General features: G+C 43.5%; 2 protein-coding genes across 15 annotated transcripts in view; both read right to left on the reverse strand.

The window, feature by feature from the left end:
* LOC309367796 (E3 SUMO-protein ligase RanBP2-like) overlaps window positions 1–547 on the reverse strand; it is a 37270-nt gene extending 36723 nt beyond the window's left edge. For 5 of the 8 annotated variants that reach the window (XM_081907367.1, XM_081907371.1, XM_081907365.1 and 2 more), the window contains exon 1: window positions 261–547. In XM_081907367.1, the coding sequence (XP_081763493.1) occupies window positions 261–335 (75 nt within the window). In that variant the 5' untranslated portion in view covers window positions 336–547. The remainder of the gene's footprint in view (window positions 1–260) is intronic. The other 3 variants (XM_081907369.1, XM_081907368.1, XM_081907370.1) reach the window with 2 other exon arrangements.
* Window positions 548–3557: 3010 nt separating this feature from the next.
* The window catches only part of LIMS1 (LIM zinc finger domain containing 1), a 72012-nt gene continuing 54187 nt past the window's right edge, over window positions 3558–21382 (reverse strand). For 4 of the 7 annotated variants that reach the window (XM_081907455.1, XM_081907457.1, XM_081907453.1 and 1 more), the window contains exons 3-10: window positions 17918–17984; window positions 13891–14011; window positions 12305–12454; window positions 11211–11361; window positions 10351–10443; window positions 8738–8786; window positions 7722–7797; window positions 7023–7223 (exon numbers count right to left, since the gene is read on the reverse strand). In XM_081907455.1, the coding sequence (XP_081763581.1) occupies window positions 7076–7223; window positions 7722–7797; window positions 8738–8786; window positions 10351–10443; window positions 11211–11361; window positions 12305–12454; window positions 13891–14011; window positions 17918–17984 (855 nt within the window). In that variant the 3' untranslated portion in view covers window positions 7023–7075. Of the gene's footprint in view, window positions 5312–7022; window positions 7224–7721; window positions 7798–8737; window positions 8787–10350; window positions 10444–11210; window positions 11362–12304; window positions 12455–13890; window positions 14012–17917; window positions 17985–21382 lie in introns of those variants that run through there. The other 3 variants (XM_081907456.1, XM_081907454.1, XM_081907452.1) reach the window with 1 other exon arrangement.

Genomic DNA, 21382 nt, shown 5'->3' on the forward strand with positions numbered 1-21382 from the left:
CGCGCGAGCAGGCGCTGCCCTAATCCCAGCCGGCCAGCCCCCCCCCCCCAAAGGCGCGTGTCCCTCACGCGCGAGAGGCGGCTGCCAATCCAAACTAACTCCCTCCCCTCCTTAACCGACGCCGGCTCACGTCCAGTCATTGGAGGAGAGTCTCAAAACAAACAGCCAAGGGGACCAATGGCGGGTCGCCTCTGGACTCCCCTCAAAATCGGCTTGAGGGGGGAAGGGGAAGGAAGGGAAACGAAACGAAGGCGCCTCACCTCCCTGGGCGAAGAGGCCGAGGCCTGCAGCGAGGAGACATAACGGTCCACTTCCGCCCTGCTGCGCCTCAACATGGTGGCGGGCGAAGGAGGGCCCGCCGCCAACGGGCCCCTCAGGCTCCTTCCCCGGGCTCGAAGAGGGAGGGCGAGAGCGCGGAGCCCAAAGCCTGCGCCGGTCCGAGGAGGCGACGCCGCTCGAGGAGGAATGACGTGCTAGCAGACGCGCCGGCTCGCGCAGAGGGAACAGCCGCCGCTGTGGCGTCGGCGGCCTCGCGACGGAAATAGCGGGGGGGGGGAGATCGGAAGTGACGTCCTGTCACCCTAGAGCTGCGCACCGGGGAATGAACGCTCAGCTTCGCTTCGTAGAGATACGAAAAGTGAGAGAGTGATCCTACCTCAGCGCGTGGCGGGCGGAATATCTCCCCCCCATTCCGCCGCTATAGACAAGAGCTACTAATAGACGAGAGGGGCTAAATGCAGGGCAACCAGTGGGAATCCTCGTGAAAACGAGCTGCAACAAAAAGAGGCGGACTCTCCTTCACTGGAGATTTTTTAAAGAGAGGTTGGATGGCCACCTTTAGCAGATTTCCCTGCGTTGCAGGGGGTTGGGCTAGATGACCCTCGGGGTCCCTTCCAGCTCTACAGTGCTATGATTCTAAGATGCATGGAGAAAGACAAGCTCCCTCTGTGCACACAGCCAGGGCCGGATTTAGGTTTGATGAGGCCCTAAGCTACTGAAGGTAATGGGGCCCTTTATATGTCCAGCTGTCCTTTGTCAACAACAAATTGTCGGTTTTTCGTGTTTTCCTACCCTTAGTCTGTGCTGCCTGATCATCAGTCTACAAGCACTCTTTAATATTAGCTAACAGGTACAACAGCTTGACCTACGCTCAACTGTGCTGCACTGCAGTCTGCAGCTACATGCTGCATGTTGCCGTGCAACCTGTCCATGCAGAATGTAGGCACCCTATATATAGAAATGAGCAAACCAGTGATATTTTAGGGAGCAGACTCGCAGGCAGGGCCCATTACTTACATCATAGGTGCCTACACAACACAAAACACTGTTGCTGTATGTAGGTTTTATTTTATTTGTTTTTTATCTTATATTTTGGAAATGTACATCCAGATTTTTTTCCCTTTAATTTTTTTTGGGGGGGCCCAAGAGAGTGGGGCCATAAGCTATAGCTTGTTTAGCTAATACGTAAATCTGGCACTGCACACAACTCTCCCCAGGTGAGGAATGGCTCATACACCTCTTCTCTTACATCTGTTGTGCATCCTGGTTCCAACACGTATGGAATCCATCCCATACCCCCTGTTCCATATAGACCATGAGAGAGGCTCACCCCTCATGAGGAGTCCCACTACAAAGTGTCATGAGATTGCTTGTGATGTTCTCTTCCATATCTCATGAGAGTCAGGAGTGGCTGTGCAAGCCCTAGGCTGCTGGACCAGGTGCAAGCCAACCAGCTGACCTTGAATCCTAGAAAGATGGAGGCCTTGTGGGTGGGCGATTCCAGCGTCTGCTGCCTGTTCTCGACAGGATCACATTCCCTCTGAAGAAAGAGCTTCACAGCTTGGGGGTACTCCATCCATCTTTGTCGCTGAGGCCCAAGTGACCTCTCTGGCTAGGAGCGCCTTCTATCAGCTTTAGCTGGTAAACCAGCTGCGAACATTCCTGGGCCAGGAGAGCCTGACCACATTGGCAACCTCAAGGCCCGAAGACTGTAACATCATTTTATGTGGGGCCTTCCTTGCATCTGGTCCAGAAGGTGCAACTAGCGCACAACGTAGCACTAGACTGTTCACAGGAGCAAGCTCTTAGTACCATGTTACTCTGCCGCTGGGAGAGCCGCATTGGTTACCAATTTGCTATCCGGCCAGGTTCATGGTTCTTGTGTAAATTCAGAGAGCCAAAAAAAACTTATGGACTGCCTTATTCCGTATGCTCTGCCACAATCACCGATACCTTCTGATGAGGCCCTTTAGTGATTCCACATGCCCCCCGGGGTTCAGCTGGCCATTACCAGGGACTGAGCTTTTAGTGTGGCAGGCCCTGCTGGCCAATAGCGGTTCAGCAGGAGTCACCCCTGCTGGTTTTTAGATGTCTTCTAAAAACTGTTATTATTCCCTTTCAAACCCAAGATTCTTTGCCAACCAGCTTTTACTGATGTGTTTGACATTTCTGTTGTTTTTGCTGTAACTGTTTTTAGGTTGCACGCTGCCTTGTGGTATTTTATATGGAAGTGTTTTTTAAAAAAAATATTTGAATGAATAACAGGGGACTAAGGAACCACTGAATTCAGCAACTAGAACTGAATCCAGCCATGATATAATCAAATAGATGGCAGCAATGAAAAGGTCCAGCTTTGTGCAAGCAGATTTCATCTTTCACTGAAGGGGCAGCTGGTGTGAGACCTTGGCAGCTGGACCAACGATAAGGATGACAAAAACAGTCCTAATCGGAGAAGAACATAACCAGGCAACACAGCAGATAGTGAAACAGTAACATACTTTGGTTGTTTTTGAAAGTATGCTGATAAGAAATGTGACTACGTTTCTGGAAGGCAAAGGTGGATTTGGGGGAAGTCAGTTCTCTCCTTATTCCAGGAAGAGTTACGGGAATGTATAGAAGGGTGAAGTTCTAGGGTCTATTTGCAGGCCGAGCTACAAGGTGACAAAAAGACCTGGTCACATCTGTTACCAATAAAAATGGGGTGTGAGATAAGAGAATATGATGAAGTTATTTTAAAATGTGTCTTTTTCGTAAATGGGTCAAAACCAGGGTTCCACCAAACCTCTTAATTCCACAGCATGCGTGACCTAGTTTATTGACAATGTAATTTTCTCTACTAAATATGATTTTTCTAACAGGCAGGAACCCAGGAAACGGGGTTGGGAGTGTTGTCTCAGAGCCCATGCCCATGGAACAGTTTCCAAGGAGGGAAGAAGTTAACTTACAAACAAAAAAGCAGAAAAATAGCAGACATACTCCAGTATCCTTGGGACTGTGGCACCAAAATGCTCACAGGCTGCCCCACACGGATGGAGTCCTTTTCTCCCTAGGGGGATCTCAAACCTTTGTCCTAAGAAGGCTGCAATCGTCAGGAGCTGTGAACTTGACCTTCCTCTTCTTTATATAGGCTTTGCTCCTGCTAACCAGTGCTGGTAAGGATACCTGGGCTCTGGCAGGTGTGCAGTTGCAGCTGTTTATGCTGCTGGGGCTAATGGACACCATGGCAATGGGATGCAGGGAGGTGTGCCAGAGGCACAGCATAGCATAGAGGCTAGAAATTGTAAGTAGTTAACAGTGTATTTTATTGACCTAGTGGCACAACAAGCATTCAGTTGGAACCGGGATGCTTTCAGATTTCTATTTCGGATACTACTTTAAAATAACTAAGCTGAGTTGGAAAATGTGTTTTTGAAAAACCCAAGCATCTTCCATCATTAGAAAAAAACAAATCTTAAAAATGCTTAACCTTTTCAAATACTGGGCATATATTCTGCATATAAATACAAAATAACAGTATACAAAGGGTACATATTTTGACTAATATTGCTTAAGTATGGCAGAATAAGGCACAACAAGGAAATGAAATACAAAAGCACAGAGGAATATTTCTGTTACATAGAAGGTTTCCACAAAATTCAAGTAGCTTTGCGTAGACATATTTCTCGCGATATAGAACTATTATGTTTCCAGCTCTGAGCTGCAGTTTTCAAATGACGGATCCCAGAGTTGTCTTTCTGTAGTTCTTTGAGAACTACAGCCAAGACTCTGCTCACACCAATTAATTACAAACACTCTTAATCTCTGAACAAAGCATTTGTTGTATAGGCTTTGTTATGGTTCACATCCAAGGAGCTGTGAAGAATGGAATCTCTGTAATTTACAATGCAATTCTAGATGCGTCTACTCAAAAGTAAGACCCACGCAGTTCACTAGGGCTTACTTCCAGATGAGTGGATCTAAGACTGCAGTCTTGGATATTTAGAGTTCTTTCTGGTAAGTTAGCAGGCATGATCAACAAGGCTTCCTGGCAGAATATGGACTTCTAAGGCTGAGAATGCTAGTTCATTTTGTTTTTTAAAGCTTTCTTCAGGGCAACAGCAGATGTGAATGTCATTTCTCATTAGTTCGCAAACAGACTTCAAGCAACAATAACTCCTTGCCTCAAAAACATGAAGTGTGTGCATTAGACTCAGAATTTTTAATGTATATCAGGGCTCACAACAAAGGAAAAGGTACTCCATCAGCTAGAATCCTCTAATCCCTCACTTATGCCACAAGAACATTGGTAGAATGTCTATGTAGAATGTCTACATAGACTGTCTATGGTAGAATGTCTATGTGTCGGAAGCAATTCAGTTCTACTGCCACAAGCCAGCCAAACACTCTTGTTGGGTTTAGCTGTGCAATCCTACATATGTCTACTGAGAAGTCCCACAGAATTCAATGGTACATACTCCTGGGTAAGTCTGTATAGAATTGCAGCCTCAGGGTATTTGCTTGAACCATGTGCTTCGCTTGCATGGCAAAACATACTATGCCGGAGTTTAGTGTAAAATGAGGTTTGGTCTATTTGGTGAGGGTATCTGCTAGATATGTTAAATTAGGCTATTCAGCACCAACTGGGACCTTTTTTCAGTTGCCCCTTACTAAGCAAATATACAATGTATATATCTACAAATTTATATACGCGTAAAATTCAGAATTTAAATGGTTGGATATGAGGTTACGTAACATGTAAAGAGTTTTCAGAGGTATACTGTCAAGGTAGAGAGGCAAACATTTTAATATGAAGCTAGTCATGCAGAGGAATACTCTCCTTTTTTTTTTGCACTTGGGTTTCATAGACTCAACAAAAATAAGTCTGTAATAGCACTTCCTAAACTTTGCACAGCAAGATGAGATCTGGAGAGGAGGACCTCACTTTCTTCCCAACGTCTCAGCCAATTTCTTCAGTCGCTTCTTGAGCTCCAGGGGGAACTTCTCATAGCACTTCTTGCAGACAGGCTTCATATCAAATTCCACAAACTTGTTTCTAAAATGAACCAAAAAAATTGGGGGTAGTGGGGAAAGAACAAAGTCTTAATGCAAATAATAATCTTTTCATAGGTTTTGCTGGAAACTAATTTTATATATAAATTACCACCACCCCAAACTGAGTGTAGGTTACACTATTTTTCCTTTTTTTTAAAAAAAACAATTTTATAAAGACAAGGATTTGTACTAGTCCTCTAAGGCAGTGTTTTCCAACCTTGGGCCTCCAGCTGTTTTTGAACTACAACTCCCATCATCCCTGACTAGCAAGACCAGTGGCAAGGGATGATGGGAATTGTAGTCCAAAACCAGCTGGAGGCCCAAGGTTGGGAAACACTGCGTCTAAGGAATCATAATTAAAATTCCCACATCTGAGGGGAAAGTGGGTGTCTTAGGGCGGTTTTACACATATCTTTATTAGTTTATGCTTCTGGGTGTCATGCTCCCCCCCAATAAAGAAAGAAATACAGGCAAAAAGAGTGATCACCACCTCACCTATCATTAATATGCTGTGCAGCACAGAATAGTGCTCTGCAGCATTCATACAGATGGTGTCTTTAAAAAGTGATTATTATTATTATTTTTAAAAAAGTCAGACATGTTATGTTGCTTGTAAAGGCTATGGCTCTGACCCCCCAAAATGCACACCTAAAGTCACTCTTAAGGATGGACCGTAGTTGGTTTTTTTAAAAATAAAATCATTATTATGAATCCATTTAAAATGTTGTTGGGGAAATATTGAATCCAAAGATTGCCATTATTTCTTATCAGGTTCAGAGCTGGTCACAATGACAGAAGACTCTTTTCCAGTCTTGGTGTACACATTGTGGAGGTGCTTCTGCAAGAAGTTCCCTGGTCTAACAGTATCCCATGAAAGGGGTGGCAAAACTTTGCTCTGTGGTTGCACAGGGTGGTAAAGGTAAAGGGACCCCTGACCATTAGGTCCAGTCGTGGCCAACTCTGGGGTTGCGGCGCTCATCTCGCTTTATTGGCCGAGGGAGCTGGCGTACAGCTTCCGGGTCATGTGGCCAGCATGACTAAGCTGCTTCTTGCGAACTAGAGCAGCCCACGGAAACACCGTTTACCCTCTCGCCGGAGCGGTACCTATTTATCTACTTGCACTTTGATGTGCTTTCGAACTGCTAGGTTGGCAGGAGCTGGGACTGAGCAACAGGAGCTCACCCCATCGTGGGGATTTGAACTGCCAACCTTCTGATCGGCAAGTCCTGAGTTAGGTCCATTACTTTCCAGAGGTCTACTCTAAGTAAAAAACTTTGTTGACTACCACCCACTATCTTTGTTCCCAGGGAATTTCCTTGGGATAAATATTTTCAAATGCCTTGGGATAGATATGTTCAAGTTGCCGCTCACCTCAGCCTCAATAGCTATGTTCTAATAGATGCAAATACAAAACAAACATCAGAGCTAGAAGAGTATGTCACCTAGAGAGCTCCATATGTGTTTTGGGGACAAAGGACTTGCATGTAAATTAATCCAGTTACTCAGAACGAAGTTGCCTTTTTGTGTGGTGCTCATTGGAGGACCACGCCTGCTGTATAAAAGTAAAGTAGACATTCATAATCCCACCTACTTTTGCCTCTTGGGCCGCCTACCACTGCTATGCGCCCTTTGGAAAACTGCCCAGAAGGCAAGGGGCAGCGAAAGGTTCTTTCCCCTGAAAGCTAAAAAGAAGAGAACTCCCTAAAACTGACCGAGAGGAAGAAAGAAAGGAGCGCAGTTGCTGGGATGTAGGAACAAAGCATGTTTACAGGCAGACAGGCTTTTTCTTTTTGTGTTTGTCTTTATCCTTTGCTTCTCGCTCCCGTTTGGCGAGCCTCCTCTTAAATTCTTCCGGCATTCTCTCGTAACAGTGTTTGCAGACAGGTTTGAGATCGATTTCAACAAACTTGTCCCTTCACGGGTGGGGAAAAGAAGGAGTGGAGGAGAGAACAGGATAGAGTCAAGATACAGGTGAAGCAAAACCAAGGAGAATTCAGCAGGAAAGAGAAACAGAGTTAAAGTAGTAAATGTACTAATAGGAAAACATGTCCCTGTCACTTGGCAGAGGCTGCATCGTTAATGGCTTCATCAGTGCAGGTGTGAGAAACCATCAAGGGCTTCCCCTTTTCCACACATAGCCGAAGTCTCTAAGGGCAACTCACAAAAGACAAAAAGCACACTACTACAATGAAGGAACCCTGTGCTCCAATTCCCATCAGGCCCAGCTAACATAGCCAATGTTCAGGGATGATGGGAGTTCAGCAAAATCGCCGACAGCAAACAGTTATCCATGGTGTGTTAACCTGCAGAAACAAGCCACGCTTTGGCTAAACCAACCATGGTTTGACATCATGTACAAACGTGGCCACATCACCGCTTCATGTATCATCATGAACATCTGATAAACTTACTTGAGTGTTAACTTAGTGTTGCAAGTAGAGCACGCGAAGCAGTTCACGCACCATGCCTTGTTCAATGCCGACACAACTGAGAAAGAGGAGAAATGACAGGATTAGCCGTCTGTTTACCAGCGACAGAGTAGATGATATTCCATTGCAGGTAAGGTAAAAAAGGTAAAGGACCCCTGGACGGTTAAGTCCAGTCAAAGGTGACTATGGGGTTGTGGCACTCGTCTCACTTTCAGGCCAAGGGAGTCAGCCTTTGTCCACAGTTTTCTGGGTTATGTGGCCAGTATGATTAAACCGCTTCTGGTACAACGGGACACTGTGATGGAAACCAGAGTGCACGGAAACGGCATTTACCTTCCCGCCACAGCGGTACCTATTTATCTCCTTGCACTGGCTTGCTTTTGAACTGCTAGGTTGGCAGGAGCTGGGACAGAGCAACAAGAGGTCACCCCGTCACGCGGATTTGAACTGCTGACCTTCCGACCGGCAAGCCCAAGAGGCTCAGTGGTCAGAGCCACCCGTGTCCCTATATATATATTCCACAGCAATGTTTAAGAGACTATTACATTGTTTGAAACTGAATATTATTTACACAATAGGGATGCGGGTGGCTCTGTGGTCTAAACCACAAACTGTGATTTTGTTTGTTTAATATAGTATGTATTTTTGTGTTGCTAAATTGTAAACCACCCATGAGCTTTGGATGAAGGGCAGTATAAGAAATTTAAAAATAAATGAATGAATGAATGAACTTTCAGATCAAGTCCACTTTCATTTGCCTCACTATATTTTGTGATTGCTGTTTTTTTACTATAAGCTTACTTGGAAACCCACTATCAATGCCTAAACAGTTTCATTTCATGTGCATTTTGAGTATTTTATTTTGAACTCAACTTCAACTGTTATCCTGCAGTGTGCTTCTCCTTTCTTAAATCACTTGTATTAAGTGGGTTGTTTATTATTATTATTTTAAAAAAACCCTGAAATGAAGACATAAGCACATCTGCGCAGAGACTCACCATCTCCTTCAATCACACGATTACAGTGGAAGCAAACATCACCAAAGAGCTGCAGAAATGGGGAAAATATTCCATAGTCATGCAAGCATTCATAAAACTTTAGAAAATGAAAATCAGCAGTTGGGACATATTAAAAACATATGTTTTCTCATTATCAGATCAGATTAAGTAGGGGGAGGGGAAATCTCTTAAGTAATTATGAGTTGATTTTTTTAAAAATCAGCTACACACACTAGTTTGGATTGAGAGAAATATGCATTTAATGGTGTTTGTGGAAACTGACTTTCCTCCTCCCCCTTGCAACCCCCCCCCAAAAAATTGAGGGACCCTGATGAGTGAAGTGGGCCGTGGTACAGGAGGTGAAGGTGAAATCCAGATATTCAGGGCTCCTCTTGGGCCCTTCTGTCATGGCCCGCCCCATTCAGCAGGATCCCTCAACCCCCAGGGGAGCTGGGGAAGAAGGGGGCCAGGAACTGGAGCCAATACATTCAGATATAGAATTAGAATTGTAGAGTTGGAAGCGACCACAAGGGTCATCTGGTCAAACCCCCTGCAATGCATGATCTTTTGACCATCTTGGGGCTTGAACCCATGACCTTGAGATCAAGAGTCTCCTGCTTTACCAGCTGAGCTAGGAATACAAGAAGCTGTTTTACACCAAGTCAGACCTCTAGCTCAGTGCTGTCTGCTATACTGACTGCCATTGGCTCTCCAACAAGACAGACGTCTTTCCCAGCCTGATCTGGAGACGCCAAAGGCTGGACCTGGCACCTTCTGCGTGCAGTGTGTGGTCTGACCACTTGGCGGTGCACTCTTAAACAGTGCCCAGTTTAAAGTGAGCACAATGCACAGTCTAGGATTTCTCAATAGGTTCTCATGCAGTACTCTACATCTGTACGATGGCAGCTGTTAAAAACAAGCACACAAACAAAAAGCTATTAAAGGGGAAAGGAGTCTTTAAACTTCAGCGACTCAGTAATCATTTATTAGAGATCAATGGAAATGTGAAAGGATCAATAGGACCTATGAACACGATAAACACACACACACACACACACACACACACACCTCAGATGGGAAAGTTTTAAATGAGCTGAAATGACTATATTCTGAATATTTTAGTCCATATTTTATATGATTCTTCTAACACAGTAATTAACCAGAAAAAAATGATTTCTATGTGTAACGAAAGCTGAAATGAAAACACACACACACACACACACAGAAATGCATTTGAGTTCACAGATTGGATTGCCGCACTGCAAAATATTGCAAATCTGCAATATAGTTTTCCAGCTTCAAATTTAAACCAGGTCTCCAAATATGTTTTTGAAGTGAAGAACCAATAAAACAAAGGGGGAGATATTCCAATCTAAAAGTTTGCCTATTAAAGGTAGGCCATCATGGAATTAGAAGCTTTACAAGCAAATTGTTGTTCAAATTTATTTATTTTTACCTCATAAAATGCTGTATATCCACTGAATGTCAAATCTACATGGTTTGACACATACCAGCGCTTGCTACGAGACAAAAAATGTGGACGATGCGAAGTTTCAGAGTTAACATACTAAAAGTCTCTGGCAGAATGTACAAAATGCAAGACGCAGCCATACCTGGTTGTAATGGGTCTCACAGTAGGCCAGCCCCTTCCTCTCATAGTGACGGTGGCCTAGGAATGGCTTCTCACACTTCGCACAAACAAAATGCTGCAAGGGGAGCGGGAAGAAGTATGGGTTACTACCTTCAGTTTTATGTAGTGATAATTCATCTGCATTAATCCCTATGTGATCTTAAGCAAATAATTTAATTTTTGCTTCTTAACTCACTGTACTGAAGCAAGTTAAGTGTTTGCTCCAGAACACTGGAGCTAATTCTGAGGGCTTGTGAGGAAATGAAAGGAAGGAGAGTCCCTTTGTACAAGCAGAACTCTGGATAGAACCTTACGTATTGCTCTTAAAATGATAAAAAAAGGTAAAGGGACTCCTGACCATTAGGTTCAGTCGCGGACAACTCTGGGGTTGCAGCGCTCATCTCGCTTTACTGGCCGAGGGAGCCGGCGTACAGCTTCTGGGTCATGTGGGCAGCATGACTAAGCTGCTTCTGGTGAACCAGTGCCGCGCATGGAAACGCCGTTTTGACGTGGTTTTGAACTGCTAGGTTGGCAGGAGCAGGGACCGAGCAACGGGAGCTCACCCCGTTGCAGGGATTTGAACCGCCAACCTTCTGATCAGCAAGCCCTAGGCTCTGTGGTTTAACCCACAGCGCCACCTGCGTCCCATCTTAAAATGATTAGACAAGAGTTATCTTGGTATTTTCCTTTGTACTTCTTTTTTGTTGTTGTTCTCTTTTGTGCTCCTTAAAGCATGTTTTTAAAAGTAAACTACCACAACGTATGAAATTACACAGAATTCCCTATTTTGAGGATTCCTTTCTCTGACGTATTATTATCTAGGTTGTTGCACCCATGGCTCACCTCCACATGCCACTGTTTGCCCATAGCATTCACCACTCGTCCTTCAATTGGCCTCCTGCATGCTCCACAGATGGGGACGCCCATTTTGTCATGGCAAGGCAAGCAGTACAGCTCCCCCTTCAGTTCTCGGGCGTCAGCAGTAAGTTCCTTTCTGTTCAGGAGGTACCAAAAGAAATGTGAAGACACAGCGAAGGAAAATACAGCCATGCATTTCAACTGGTGGATATGGTGGCAAAAGAAAACATGATACTATTAATAATAATAATAATAATAATAATAATAATAATAATAATAATTTGGTTACAAACTGGAATGAATACCCACAGCAAAATATTTGGGAACTGTTGAGCCAGTAGCTGAAAACCAAATACAACGGCATGAAAGCTGCCATATGAAATGATCCTTGGGAAAACAAACCATTTTTCAGATTTAAACCCCACAGCATCCATTTCAAGTGGGGATTCCTGTTGCACAAAATGAGAATCGCCAAAAATGGATGGCGAATAATGCTTTCGGTCTGTAGGAGCACCAGTGAAAATCAGTAGACGGTCCACTCAACAGAAGGCAGGCTGTTCAAAGTGATTTCACGGAACTCCTGCTGAGGTAAAATACATCTGGGGCAAAATGAATACAACCCTTCTCAAAAGTAAAAGTAACATCCTGCTTAGAGAATTAAAGAAGCAGGGCCTATAAACTGCGCCGTGCCTCAGCTAAATTCCTCTCATCTCAATAGGCTATTTTACAAGTTGAGTGTAGAAACCTGAATAGTTTATACTAGCCAGAGCCTCAGCTAGACCAAGTTCTTCCCAGATAAAAAGGCCTTGCTGAGGAAAGTAAAGTGATCATATGCATACATATAACCTGGGACTTACTTTTGCAAAAGTATGTGCAGAATGGGTCCTACACACACTCACCTCAACTGAACACAATGGAAATTATTTGGGACCAGGCTGCAAGTTGTTTATAAATATCTTATTCACTGGTAAATGTGTGGTAAGACTGTGTATTTGCATCCACGCTTAATTATCAACCACTTTGATACTAAAGTTTCCATTCTAAAGATTTAAAAAACAAAAACACCCAGTTCCTCTTACCCGCAATTGGCACAGTTGAAGTGATCGGGGTGGTAAGGGTCATTCTTGAAGATGAGGGGTTGTTCTTCAATGATAGCATGGCACTTCTGGCAAATGTATTTGCCCATGCCCCTGGCTTTCTCCCGATTGTGGCAAGGACGGCAAAGGTGTCTAAGAGAGAGCAAAGGAGAAACAGCAATGAAAAGGAACCAGGTTCCTAGAACTGGATTTTGTTTTGTTTTTAACCCACAAAAATGTAACAAGGGCTTTTGCTTCAGCTTGGTAGAAAAGAAACTAGCAATAATCCATAACAAAAAACACACACAAAGCCTTAACATAAAACAGTTATTTTACTGGTCTTCCTACAGAAAGTCATTCTCTGCCTTTAAATTTCTTAAATATAACACGTGCAAGCATAAATTCTGCCAATAAAAAACTGCTCTAAAACTATTTTGGTGCAGGACAATGATGTAGGCTCTGACCCGGTATTATAGCCTATGAAAATTGTCTCAGAATGCCATTATAGAACTGAAGGTCAATAAGGCTTATAGCCCGCAGTGAGTTAGGATCTTCTAATATCATGATCAGATTAAATATATTAAAAGTATATTGTAAGGTAAAGGGACCCCTGACCATTAGGTCCAGTCATGGACAACTCTGGGGTTGCTGCACTCATCTCGCTTTACTGGCCGAGGGAGCTGGTGTACAGCTTCTAGGTCATGTGGCCAGCATGACTAAGCCGCTTCTGATGAACCAGAGCAGCGCACAGAAACGGCATATACCTTCCCGCCGGAGAGGTACCTATTTATCTACTTGCACTTTGATGTGCTTTCGAACTGCTAGGTGGGCAGGAGCAGGGACTGAGCAACGGGAGCTCACCCTGTCGCGGGGATTCGAACCGGTGACCTTTTGATTGGCAAGCCCTAGGCTCTGTGGTTTAACCCACAGCGCCACCCGCATCCCATAAAAGTATATTGTAGCTCTTGGATATTATGTGAGCATCTCCTTAGGGCTGCTGGTTGTAGAACCTTTAGAATGGAGGGAGCTTACAAGCTGGGTTCTGCTCTTCCACATGCCAAAGTGATCTTCTTACCCAAGAGCTGTTTCATATCTCACGCAAAACTATTGCTTAAGAAAAGCAAAACTAAATCCAAGGACGATGTTCTGCTTGCACAACCTCTTGCACACACGGAAGCATGGGATTTACTTATAGCACTGCAAAAATTTGCAGAGCAACCGTGGCAATTATCCTTCCATGCACCGTTCTTTGGTTCCAGCCCTGTACTTCCAGGATACAAATGTCACTCACTGACAGCCACTCCTTCAAAGAAAGGTGGTAGGGCCAGTGGGGAGTCTAGCATGTTTCATCTCCACAAAGTTGAATGCAACTACAACAGCCATGATTCTATGAAACCCGTTTGCAACTGCTGTCTTGGTTAGTTTTGAAATATGTTTTATGCTATGCTTCCAGAATGCCAAAGGTCGGCCACCATTTTAGCAGCTATTGCGTTATATTTGATAGGACAAAATCCTGAAATCGTTATGACCCTGCCATCAATTTACAATGCTCAGTGTCAAGAGTCAAGACAAAAGACGTTGAACAATACCTGCCAGCATTCTTCACAAACCCAATGTCTGCCAATACCTGTTGGCAGATATCACAGCAGAAACATTCCGGGTGCCAGCTGTTGTTCATAGCTTTAATAACACGACCAATAATGAACTCCCCTGCAAGTCAATAACATACCAGGATGTTAAAAAAAGAGAGATTTAATTTTAAATGCTAAGGTGCTGGAGATAATAATATGGTGAGGGATATAACTAAAGAGAGGGCAGATCGTTCCACCAGGATCTGCTTAGCGCTTCGCTCCCAAAATATCTGTGTCCTCCCGGAAGTAAACAAAGCAAAACGGCAACAATCTTTTTATATCCCTGTCTTCTGCCATGTTTCAACCTCAACGAGCAAATTCAGATAATTTTACCCAATGAAATTTATGTTACCCAGTGAAATTTTGGTCAAGCAGAGTTCCTGAAATAATAGCGTACAAAGCAAAAATGAAACACAGAAAAACAATGAGTGTCTGTCATACTTAAGAGCAGACTTCAGCTCATTAATTTCAATGTGTCTTTTCCAAATGTGACTAACACTGGAGATCAGTCAACAGCTGCTAAAGAAGCTCTTAATCTGGAAACCTAAGTATTGTGGAAAACTGTGTCTAAATACAGTATCTTGTAATTTGGGCTTCCAATAATTTAATGCTCCTTCCACTCAAAAACAGGATGCCAATAAAGCCATTAAGAGGGCTGAGAACAAGATGATAATGGACATGTGCAGAAAGGACTGGATTGTAATGGATAACAAAACGATAATAATAATAAATGAATTGTCTTAGAACTATAGTTCTCATATATTTTTAAGATGCTGCAATTTCCCTCAATTTGGGAGCCACCTCTCCTTTTCCAGCTCTGACATAAAACTTCCTTTTACCTTTGCAGATTTCACTGCTGCCTGCAGGCAATTCATATCGGGTTTCTCCCTACTGGTGAATTGACCTGGAGATTCCTCTTTCTAGGCATCTAAACACAACTGCCATAATCCAGGGGGCTTTATTGGGTGTGGAAGATGGAGACCTGTGGGTATATGGAACACTTTCTCCTTCCAAAATGGGCAAGAACCAAGATCCACTTGGAACATGCAGCTGCCTCATTGCAGAATGGAAAGCAAGATCTAAACTCCTGCTTCCTATCTAATTCCACCCCACACATTAAGGCAGAGCTCTGACACTTCTGGAAAAATCCTGCTCAATTCTGTCTACTGAGACAACTCTCAGTTTCTTTCTGCTGACCTTTTTTCTTCTTTTAAGATAGGTTACTTCAGGAATCTCCCAGTTAGTTCCAGAAATAGCATTCCTGTGCCTGATAAACAGAATATTATCTCATTCTAATTAAGTTATTTGACCTGAGTCTCTTGCCAAAGGGCACAGCAAGTGGGGGAAACAAGATATTTTAGTCTGGTTACTTTTGAAGGTTGGAATTCCTATTTAATAACCCTCACTTTGCTTTTAAGTGAAACAAACTTAGGAAGACTTAAGTGGGATTCGGTACATGCCACAATCTAGAGACCCAGTTTAGCCTGCCATGGGGGTGGGCCTTAATTGTCTGTGGAATAGTAGGGAGGGTCTCAGGCACGGATGCCACACAAAATACCACAGTTAAAAGCATTTTCTTTTAACTGTGTATTCAATAGGCTGTAGAGTTGAAAAGTGTTTAGGAACTAAGGAAGTGTTAAGGATAATGATGCAATTTTCTGAAATGGGAATATTTGCTTATGTTAAATTACTGTGTACTTTTAACATGGGTTTTTTCTCCTCTTACAGTAGCTCTCTTGTGATTGGCTGATTGTGAGTCACGCAAGAGAGGCATTCCATTTACGTATTTTTCACTCTATAACACGCACCCGACCATAACACGCACATAGTTTTTAGAGGAGGAAAACAAGAAAAAAATATTCTAAACGAAACAGCAGATGTATGATTTTTGTGGTTCATGCTGTGGCCACAGACATGTGATCTGACAGTGAGTTTGGGGTAGCCGAATGCAAAAATCCTGAGGATCCATGTGGATCCATGCAACAGTGGGTGCGTGATTTTTTTGGTGCAAGCTGTAGCCATGGACATGCTATGTGATCTGATGGTGAATTTGGGGTGACCCAGTGCAAAAATCCTGAGGATCCATGTGGATCTGTGCTTTGTAACCATGTTTTAAGTGGGGAGGGAAGGGAAAGCACTCAAGGGACAAGGAACACGCATGGGGTGGGTGGAGAAGGATGCTGTTAATAATGCAGAAGAGGGGTATAAGAGGACAAGGCTCCTCTCCTCTCCCGCTTTGCTCCTTTAAAGCAAGCAGGCTCTCTGTCCCTCTCTCCTCCCCACTCAGCGGCTCTTCTCCCGCTTTGCTGTTTCAAAGCAAGCCACGGAGGAGGGAAGGAAGGGGAACCATGGATCCTCTGCTCACAACTGCAGCAAATCCCCCTGCCATCTGTAGGCATTCGCTCCATCCATCTGTAGGCATTCGCTCCATAACACGCACAGACATTTCCCCTTACTTTCTAGGAGGAAAAAAGTGAGTGTTATGGTGCAAAAAATACGGTATGTTGTGACTGTTATTCCAGTAACTGTTGTTTTTAACTGCTTTCTGCTGCTTATCTTTCTCTGTGTAAGGAGAATGGCTGCTGAGAGAGGTTTTTCAGGATACTGCTGAGGACAGTGTTGTGTCAGTGTGATCTGTCTGAAGTGAAACAGACAGAGGAAGATCCCTAAATGTTAATAAGGAGAAACCTGTGCAGGAACTCTCTGAAAGGAGCAAAGAGAATACTGCTGAAAGTGAAAGTAAAAATAACAACCCCAAACCCTTCATAAGAAACTGTAAGGCCTGAGTGAGGTAAAACTCTGGTGCAATTCTCAACAGTTTTGTTTATAAGTCTAAGTAAAAAGACTTCAATCTACAATTCAAGTGAGAACATACCCATGTTTGAATAAGCATGAGACTGTAAATATATTCTTCTCAGTTATATGTTTATGAAAGTGAAGTTCTTTTGAATATGAAGTCTGTACCTTTGAAGTCTAACAGAATCTGTTTCGGAAGTCCATTCGACTTCCAAAATGTTTTGAAACCAAAGTGCGGCTTCTGATTGGCTGCAGAAAGCTCCTGCAGCCAATCGGAAGCTGTGGAAGCCCTGTCGGATGTTCGGCTTCCAAAAGAACGTTCGTAAACCGGAACACTCACTTCTGGGTTTCGATCATTCGGGAGCCAATTTGTTCAGGAGCCAAGGTGTTTGAGACCCAAGGTACGACTATATAGTCTTTACAAAGAATCTATCAATCACCTAGAAGAGTTATTTAGCTTCCTAGCTGTAAGCTACTCTGCTCCTTTGCATATCATCAAAATTTTATTTATACACACAACAGGAATCTGCCTTAAGTCAGACCATTAGTCTATCTAGCTCAGGATTATTTGCACTCACTGTCTGTGTCTCTCTAGGATTTGACTCAACCCTACTTGAGATGCTAGGCGCAGGCATCTCCAACCTGGGGCCCTCCAGATGTTTTGGCCTACAACTTCCATGATCCCTAGCTAACAGGACCAGTGGTCAGGGATGGTGGGAATTGTAGTCCAAAACATCTGGAGGGCCCCAGGTTGGGGAAGCCTGTGCTAGGGATTGACTCTGGGACCTTCGGCACTCAAAACAAACACACTACCACTGAGGTATGTGGCGAGCCCTACAGGAGTAGAGTAGTCTTTCCACTACAAACTTTCGCCTCCCGACTCATGGAGGATGGTGGAGAACAAGCGCCTTTGCCCATGCTTCCTTCTCTGTGTTAATCGCGGCGAGAAACAAATGCCCAAAGCAGGCTTATGTTCAGATGAATACCATCTGGGCGTAGACAGTCATTATCCTGGCAGATATGTAACAAAATCTTCCTTGTGTTCCAGACCTGCTTTGTTTTCTTTAAACAGCATATGTGCCTCTCCTCCCAACGTTTGGATGTCCACATTATCTTTATAAAATATTCTAAAATTATATATATATATATATATATATATATATATATATATATTCATTCTAGAACTTACCACACTGATGGCAGCAAGGAGCAAAAAGCATCTGAAAGTCATGTTCGCAATATTTCCTTCCTTCAAACTAGAAAAAGTAAGACATAGAGGAATTAAGAGGAATATGGAAAAGTATAGCACTTCATGTTTCATACATATAAATGGCCATACAATTTCCGAGTTCTTTCAATCAGGATCCAGCCTGATTTTATGGCAGAAAGGAACTGAAGCTCTGCTAATCCATCGGATTGTTTAACAAGTTCTGCTTGTATATTATTATGCCACAGGGAATGATTTGCACAAGAAATCTGGCAGGCTGTGGTGGAGTTTATGTTAGATGGCTGGATTCTGACAGGATGCTAAAAAAATCTGGGCACGGAATCAGCTCGTAGTCACATTTGCTTTACTGGATCAAAATAATAAACACCTGTGCTGGTATTGAGAACAGGAAGCACTTTCTGCTGGCTCATTAGATCCTTTCTGTCCTCTACATTTCCTGAAACCGCACTCTACTGTATTGCAGGAAACACGTCTGTAAAGACGTGAATATTCATACCACCAACCATCTCTATAAATGGGCATACAAATCATGATTCTAGAGATTGCAACCCGCACTTCCAATGTACAATGTACTTATTATGTCAATCGGATTAACTTCCAAGTATGTGCGTGGGGTGGGCAGGTATCCATGCGGCAGACTGCAATGTTTATTACAGAAATTTAAATATTTCAGGTTTCTCTCTGTGACAAAACTGCAGCCAGATCAGGAGCCTGGGTGGATCTGGATCCTGCTCCCAGGGAAAGAGAAGGTTAAAGCACTAAACAACTTAGTACTGTAGACCCAGGTGGACCTGCAAAGGTGACAGGATTAAGAAAGGAGATGGTAAAAATGTTTTAGGAGATGCAGAAGAGTGTGCAAAGTTTACCAGGTGGTCACAGACAACCCCCTGGTATCACAAAAACAACAACATATAGTAGTAGTAGTAATAGTAATAATAATAATAATAATTTATTTGTACCCCAACCATCTGGCTGGGTTTCCCCAGCCACTCTGGGCGGCTTCCAACACAGATTAAAAATACATTAAAATGTCACACATTAAAAAACTTCCCTGAACAGAGCTGCCTTCAGATGTCTTCTAAATGTTAGGTAGTTGTTTATCTCTTTGACATCTGGTGGGAGGGCGTTCCACAGGGCGGGCCCTACTACCGAGAAGGCTCTCTGCCTGGTTCCCTGTAGCTTTGCTTCTCACAGTGAGGGAACCTCCAGAAGGCCCTCGGCGCTGGACCTCAGTGCCCACGCAGAACGATGGGGGTAGAGATGCTCCTTCAGGTATACTGGGCCGAGGCCGTTTAGGGCTTCAAAGGTCAGGTGACCTCCTTTTGTTTGCATGGGCAATCAATGGACTCACATAGCTCCATATGCAAACTCCATGAGGCCCAAAGGTGTCTTCAGCTAACCAATACCTGACATCATACATAACACCAAGTGTAAGGCAAGTGAGTGTGGATTGCCCAAAATGAACAGGGACCCCTGGTTTGCTTAATTTGGCCCACAGGCTGAAATTTCTCCATGCCTGCCATATACTATTAATCTAGTCTGGGATCATAGGAGTTCCTCCAATCAGGAGTCTAAATATTATGCTGGGCCCTGCAGATCCGTAGCACCATGTGACACAAGACACTGAACAAGTTCATCCAGCTGCTCAATGGCAAAAAGAGCCCAGTTATTCTCAATAACTTTTATAATTACATTCTAGTTTTTCTGGCTCATTATGCCTGATTTTCTGGCCAAGTCTACTTTCATCTTCCTCTTGATCTATCGGTGAAAGCTTCAAAGACCTGTAACAAATCCATACTTTGAAGTGAAGTTTATTTGACGGTGACGTATGCCTAAGTTCCTAGTATTAAAGGCTTCCATGGGGAATTTTTGTCTCAAGTGGCCCGTAAGCTAGTTACTAATCTCTATGCATTTTGCTAACTTTTTGGAAATTCCCACCCTCCCTGGCTGAATGTGTTGAACGATTCCTTGGGGGCATCTTGGGGACTATTATTCCAACAGATAAAACAAGTACACTGACAGTATTCATAGAAGCAGCAAATAATTACACCCTACCAAGATTTGCTCAGAAGCAAGTCCAATGGATTTTAGCAGAATTTACTTCCTGGTAAGAGCGTTTAGGATTGAGATCTTGGTTTGCTAAAGTCGAACACAAAATAAATATGGGTTCTGGCATAAAGCGAGCTCTCTTGGTTCTTCAGTCTCATGGATGAGAAAGGAGATCAAAATAGTACAAAACGACAGATAATGGCATTCATCGAAAATGTAATAGAGCACCTGGTTTGCATGTAGAAACTTCCAGGTTAAATCACCAGGGCCTCAGATAGTGCTGTGAATGTCCCCTTGGAGAGTCGATGCCTCTGTGTAGACAGTACTAAGCTCGATGGACCAATAGTTGAACTAAGAAATATGGTAGCTTCCTACAGTGAAATAGGCAGCCTTTCAAATTATAATGTGTTGGGGTATCAAGATAAGATAGTAATGGTACTTTAGGGCTGAGGAGGAGTAAGTCAAAAGAAAGATGCCATTCAACCAAACCCAGATTCAAAATCATTGCTTCAGCCTTAGAAAAATGAGCTGTAAAATCCCCAAGGATTGAACCCACAATGGAGGTAGCCAATATGGTGCCCTACAGATGCTCCTAAACTACAACTCCCATCATTCCCAACTGTCGGCTGTGCTAACTGGGATTGATGGAAGTTAGAAGACCAACAAGCTCTGGAGGGTGCTAGAACACTGCTTTAAGGAAAGTTGTGATCCGTGCTATTTTTCTAGAAAAAGAGGTGATAGAACTCTCCATGAACGCTTCCCTTGTTCTCCTATAACGGCAATGGCGCCCATCTGAGAGGTGCCAGAACTGAGTTATTTGCAAAGCAGGTACTTTGTGAATGCACCACTAAAGCAATGACTTCATAGAGGACAGATGCACGCAAAGTTGATACACTTCTTTAAAAAGTGTGCCCCCTTATTAAAAATATCTACTGTCCTGCATATGTCTTCCAGATTGCTAACTTCACCCATCATCACCTCACTGTTCTCTTGCAGGCCAAAGTTTTCTGATCATTTAACTATGCAGCACCTCTGGTAGTAAAGCCCATCACAAATTTGACCAGTGTGGTCAGCTCCCTGCCTTAAATCTAATTATGATGACGGGCATCTCTTAAACATGTGCCAACATTTCTGTGGACTTCCTCATTTACATCTAGCAAATACGTATTTGGTTTCATTACTCCTCTGGACATCTTGGCACTGGCACTCCTAATTTTAGCAAGATCTTAGGAGTGTTGCTAACTCTCTGTGTTGCAGCACGCTATGGCAAACAGCTGGAAGCTACAGGTGACTGAGTTCTAAGCCCAAGCAGGTAAGATTGCCAAACATGGGCCTTGTAGACCATGAGTTCTGGTCCCTACTCAGCCACGAACCCTC

The sequence above is a fragment of the Podarcis melisellensis genome (assembly GCF_964234715.1).
Source record: "Podarcis melisellensis genome assembly, chromosome: 4".
NCBI lineage: Eukaryota > Metazoa > Chordata > Lepidosauria > Squamata > Lacertidae > Podarcis > Podarcis melisellensis.